Here is a 6,071-nt window from a genome sequence, read left to right on the forward strand (position 1 = left end):
TCAGAAATGTCTGACATTTAAGGGAAATAAAAAACAAAAACCAGAACAGGAAGACCTTCTGTTCTTGACTGGAGGCATTTCTCTTCCCAACCTCTGACAGAACACACAGTTGAAGATATGCATAGTTCCATATGGCTCATCCCCTTGGTCCTGACATGATAATATTAGCTTCCCCAATATTAAGATGAGGTGAACAAGGGCCCCACATAAGCTGATGTCTGCTCCAAAGAGCTTTACCTAAGGGTAGAAAGGCTCCATGTCATTTGGTTTTGTCCTCTGAAAAAGCCAGGATGCATTCTGTTCAGCCGCCCTGCCCCCAGAGGAACTTGATTTAACTTCTAGCTTTCCTCCAGTAAGACCTGTCTGGAAGGTGCTGGCAGTCTGGGAGGAATTTGGGTAAGTGTTTTTCACTCCAGTGTTTTCATGTGACATCTCCTTCTCAATTTAGATACATCTTGACCTGAAAAAGGTAGGCGTGGCTTGGCCCTCTACATTTGGCTTATCCTGTTTTAGGATGTGTATGTTCCTCCTTCTTCTTGTCTCACCCCCTGAAATCTCTTCCCATTGTCTTTACAACCTGCCCACAGAGCCTTCCTCCTAGATAGATATATGCACACATTGCACATATTATTTTTTAACTTTGGACCTTAATTTCAGATAGAAAAAATATGTGAGTATCTGAGATAAATGCAAAGAAAATAATCCCCAAACCAGCTTAGAAGCCCTTCACTCTTCTGGTCAGATAGTAATAAATATCCATGTGCCTGGTAGCCTCTAAGTCCTCTCAGATAGTACAGTGGCTGAGAAAATTACAGCTCCTGCATTCTCTAACTTCTCCTGCTCCTCTATCAAATGACTAGATTTTATACGTTAGATATTAGACAATTAGACAAACCTTGGGTGACCTGCTTTTTTTTTTTTTTTTCAACTTTGCCTCCCTCCCCCCGTTTTTTTCCCCCCTTGCGGTAAAATAGTGCTGAAGAAAGAGGGCACTAGTGTACAGCCCAGATCTCATCCTGGCACAGTCTGGATTGGAGCTGAGGTGTCTGCAAACCGAGGGCAGCTGCAGTCCTCTGACCTGGGGACCAACAGCTCTGTATAGCGGGACTCAGGTAGGTCTTGAGTACAAACCCCAAACTGGCTTAGGCGAGCGGATGTCTTCCCAAGATTAAGCCCACCCCCAAAGGAAGGTACTGTTCTAATCGGATTTTCTTCTGAATCCAGGAGCATCTCCGTTTTATCTCTTTGAGTCCTGCATGTCTAAGAAGCGGTGAGGAGCGGTGGGCGCCTGGCTTGATTTCCTCCCCTTTGTGCCTTGCCTCCTGCGCTTTCGCTCCCCGCTTGCCCCCTCAGCCCTCTTTTCATCTTGGCTCTCACCTTGAGAAAGGGATCAGGAGGGACCAAAGAGGGAGCCAACTTCAGCCCCGCAGGTGACTCTACCCGAAGCAGTTGGATTGGAGTATAAACCTGCAGAACAGCCAGGCGATGAGAACGAGGATGGAGAGATGCTAGGAAGTCGATAGAAAGGATGTGTGTGTGTGGTGTGTGTGTGTGTGTGTGTGTGTGCGCGCGCGCGCGTGTATGTGTGTGTGTGTGTGTGTGTAAGAAGGATGCAAAGGAAGGAGATGGGGGCGGGGGGAATCAAGGATTTCCAGGCGCTGCTAGGAAAGGTGTCTTCTCTAGCTGTGAGCGCTGTCCAGGGTTCTGACCTCGGGGTGGCTCAGGCTGCTGTGCCAAATGCACATGCCTAGCTATCTTCCATTTCTTATAGCCACGCAAAGCTCCATAGGTTCCGATACACAGGCGGATGCAGAATATCCTCTGCTTTCCACTCCCATCTCGAAAAACAAGTTACCTATTTTACTCCTCCCTGAATATCTACAGTAAGCCTCATTTCTTGGGGGGAGGGGGTTGTGCAACATAGCAAACCCCAACACATGGAGACTACCAGGCGTTGCCTTAGTAACTAATACGGCTTTTTCACAAGCTGTCACATTTACATTTACTACTAAAATTGTGTGTCAGGGTCTTTTCAACCCTTAAGTGTTAAAGTAAATGGTGCTTCCATTGTTTGCGTTGATTTTTAAAAACAACGCTTCTACCTTGCAAAGAGTTCCCAAATTTTCTTCTGGGGAAAAAGTTGGTCTTTTCAAATCCAGTAAAGTTCTCTTAGGTTGAAGAACTTAGCTCCTCCCTCTTCTCTTTTCCCGCCCCCTGCTACCCCCATCACCCGAGAAAGCTTGGTAGGTTTAGAGGAACAGAGAGGGACCCTGAGGCTGGAGGAGGGGACAGGTCAGCAGGGTTCTCAGGACCCTGCGTGCCTTAGTGAGCAGGCAGGACACAACACTTTCATCGCTGACTAGAGCTGCCTCCCTGTTTTTGAAGATGTGTTGAGGTGAAGCAGGCAGGGCAATATTTAACATCACAGACCCCAGGTTTAAATAAAAAAACCTCCGGTAATTGGGCCTTGACTTCCCTCTTTCATCATCAGGGTCCAGCTCACCGCCACTAACAAGCCGTGCGTTGTACACCTGATCTACACACCTTCAGGCACCAGTGAAAAACCGCGACTTGATTTTCTCTAAGAACGCCCCCAGGGTGTGGGAGCGGTCGTGGAGGACCAGCAAGAGGAAGCAGAGGGGAGAGAAACAGTGGTGAAGGCGGAGAAAGCGTTGAACCAGCTGAAGGCACAAAGCAGCGAAAGGCAGCAGCGGACATCTGGGTGGTTCGCGCCGGGAACCTGAAGGCGGGACCGGCGTGGGAACACAACTGGCCCGTGGTGGATCGCGTCTCTGCCACAATGGTCCGGCTCCTCTTGGTTTTCTTCCCAGCAATATTTTTGGAGATGTCCATTTTGCCCAGAATTCCAGACAGAAAAGTACTGCTGGCAGGTGCCTCGTCTCAGCGCTCCGTGGCGAGAATGGACGGAGATGTCATCATTGGAGCCCTCTTTTCAGTCCATCACCAGCCTCCCGCAGAGAAGGTACCCGAAAGGAAGTGTGGGGAGATCAGAGAACAGTATGGTATCCAGAGGGTGGAGGCCATGTTCCACACGTTGGATAAGATAAACGCGGACCCGGTACTCCTACCCAACATCACTCTGGGCAGTGAAATCCGGGACTCCTGCTGGCACTCTTCAGTGGCTCTGGAACAGAGCATCGAGTTCATCAGGGACTCCCTGATTTCCATCCGAGATGAGAAGGATGGGCTGAACCGCTGCCTGCCTGATGGCCAGACCCTCCCCCCAGGCAGGAATAAGAAGCCTATTGCTGGAGTAATCGGCCCTGGCTCCAGCTCTGTGGCCATTCAAGTCCAGAATCTTCTTCAGCTGTTTGACATCCCACAGATCGCCTATTCTGCCACGAGTATAGACCTGAGCGACAAAACTTTGTACAAATACTTCCTCAGGGTGGTTCCTTCTGACACTTTGCAGGCAAGGGCAATGCTTGACATAGTCAAACGTTACAATTGGACCTATGTCTCCGCAGTCCACACAGAAGGTAGGCACTATATTTTGGAAAGAAAACTACCAAGAGAGCCAAGGAATTGTACGGTTTGTGTCCAGGAGCATAGTGTTTGTAGCGTCTGTTTATTTCTAGCACAGCAGGGAGCTGGCTATACCCTTCTTAGTGCACCCCCACCTAGGCATTGCTTTTGATCTTCCTCCCTAGGTAATTACAGGGCAGTAAAACCATATTCCAGTGTGTTTCTCGAGGTAGAAGGAGTAGAAAAGATATGGAAACTGCATGCAGCTGTGTCCAGATGAAGATTTAACTTACAGATCTTAAGGTGGTTTTCCTTCGTAGTCTGTGTTTTTATTTGGTAGGGTTATCTTGGTCCAAGGTAAAGGTACCATATTTCCCTTCAGTGAGTGGTCAGTGTTTTCCCAAGGTTAACAGGATAATCAAAGTGAGTAATTCAGACACACCCCACTCCCTGTCTTCTACTGTGGATTTGAAATGTGAGCTTGTAAGTTTTATTTTGTCTTAGACAGCTGACTGTATGCTCCATTGTCCTCTGGTGCTCCTAGTCATACACACAAAACTTCCCCAGGAATAAGGCATTTATTAATCTTCTCCAGGATATCAGAAAGGCATATCTTAAATTCTGGAATACCTTACATACATAAATAAATATTTTAAACCATTTGTTTATTTTCCCTTTCTTTGTGTGCCAAAACCAACACCTCCTACACCCATATCACCTAATGTTTAGAAGAAATGGCATTGAGAATATCTTGGAGTAGAGTTTAGGTTTATAGCCTTCAACATTATGACCTTGGTCTTTAGAATTTAAAGAGAAACCAATTATAAATCAACGATAAAAGGACAGCAGATATCAGATTTAAAATGCCTTTTAACAATGATTTAGTTTGACCTGAGGGTAAAGCTTTGATTTTTTTTTTCAGAATATTGTAGGTGTGAATTGTTGGAGACTTCTTACATAAACTATTTTCTATACTATGTTCACCAAAGCTTATATGGATTTTTTTGATAAAATGAGATTTTTTTTTAGCTCATTGATTCTAACTTCCTTAGAGGGTTGATAAGAAAACTGAGCATATGGCTATAAATTAACTTCTAAGGCAATAATTCGCAAGTATTTATTTGACATGCACAAGGGATTGGAAAATGTTGCATTTATATTTCATAAAAGCAAACAGCAAAAGAAAGGACAAAGACATGGTTTCATTGAAAAATGCCCAATATTCAGTTACTAAAGTGGTTGTAGGCTTTAGTTAATATAAACAAATGCTTTGATTGGTAAAGGAACAGTGTTTTCAAATGAACCAAAGCAGTGTAGATTAACACAAGATTTCAGACATTGCTGATGGTCAAAAGAAATAAAGGCCTTTATAGTTCTTGATTCTTGTTTCTGAATCTTTGATTTTAGACCTCTTTTGAACACAAACTCCTTGTTCTTTAAACCATAACTTTAAATTCAGCAGTTAATTCTTTACATTTTAAGGCTTAATGCTAACTTACTACATTTGAGCACTGTAGTTTCTTCTAGTGCCTAGGTAGAACCTTTGTTAAACACAAGTTAAAATGTGTGAAATATCAACACTGGAAAGATGGATTAACAAGAAATAACAAAATCCAAACTGAATGTGTTTTACTTGAATATTTAATATTTCTAGCTCTATTGACCTTAGTAATTGGTTACCAATATCAGAAATATAAGTTCTTTCTTCAGAGGGAGTGACAATCATCATTTTTATCGTACCTTTACCTTCCATATTTTATTATGCTTTACTTGGGCAAGAAAGGCAATAGAAGATGCTCCTCTTTTAAATCTGGTTTCCAAAAGCATTATGTTGCTACAATGACCGATAATCACGACAAGAGGACCATGATTTGGAAATGAATTGGACTTGGATTTGCTAGTTTTGTTGTGGAAGTACCTATCTTGGTTTCACCTATGTATCATCTTGGGTAGCTTTGTTTCTTTCTGCAGTCTATTGATACTGAATGGCAAGGTCGGTGTTCTCCATACCATAATTAATTCCAGGCTACATCTTGATCACAGAGCACTTTTAGAGCTAACTTTGGTGTTTATTTTATCACGGATCACACCCTTTGTCACTTAGATACACTATCTTTTCTTTTTAATGGGAAATGCTTTCTCCTTTTACAACACATGTATTACCTGTGAAAACCAAATTGCTTTTATTTTCTTCTATCTCTGAAAACATTTTGTGTGAGCTCCTTCAGGTGAGCACCACCTAAAATTTTATTTTTCCTGAAGCTATGCCCTCTGCTTCTCAGGGACTGTGGTTGTATTTCCTTGGTTTACATAGTAATTTTCCTGCTTTCAGACTGATGGGGTCACATACTGGTGACAGTTTCTTGTTAAGCTGTGAAGACCACATACCAGGGCTATCTCTGCCATCTGGACACTATTTAGTAAGGGAGACTGCTAGTATTAATATATCAGTTTGGAACTTAGAAATCCTGGAGCCTCCAGTGACCTTCACCTCACCTCTCCTTCTCTCCTTTCCAACCTCACTAGTCAATTTAGTACTCTTTCTTTCTTTCTTTCTTTCTTTCTTTCTTTCTTTCTTTCTTTCT

At 43.5% G+C, this 6,071-nt stretch overlaps 1 protein-coding gene across 4 annotated transcripts in view; it reads left to right on the forward strand.

Annotated features, from left to right (window-relative positions):
* The first annotated feature begins 1,036 nt into the window (after positions 1 to 1,036).
* Positions 1,037 to 6,071, forward strand: part of Grm1 (glutamate metabotropic receptor 1) — a 607,848-nt gene continuing 602,813 nt past the window's right edge. For all 4 annotated transcript variants that reach the window (XM_055629123.1, XM_055629124.1, XM_055629122.1 and 1 more), the window contains exons 1-2: positions 1,037 to 1,112; positions 2,492 to 3,500. In XM_055629123.1, coding sequence (XP_055485098.1) covers positions 2,801 to 3,500 — 700 coding nt within the window. In that variant the 5' untranslated portion in view covers positions 1,037 to 1,112; positions 2,492 to 2,800. The remainder of the gene's footprint in view (positions 1,113 to 2,491; positions 3,501 to 6,071) is intronic.

This window comes from Psammomys obesus, unplaced genomic scaffold (genome assembly GCF_907164565.1).
Source record: "Psammomys obesus unplaced genomic scaffold, mPsaObe1.curated_primary_1811, whole genome shotgun sequence".
In the NCBI taxonomy this organism is placed as follows: Eukaryota; Metazoa; Chordata; class Mammalia; order Rodentia; family Muridae; genus Psammomys; species Psammomys obesus.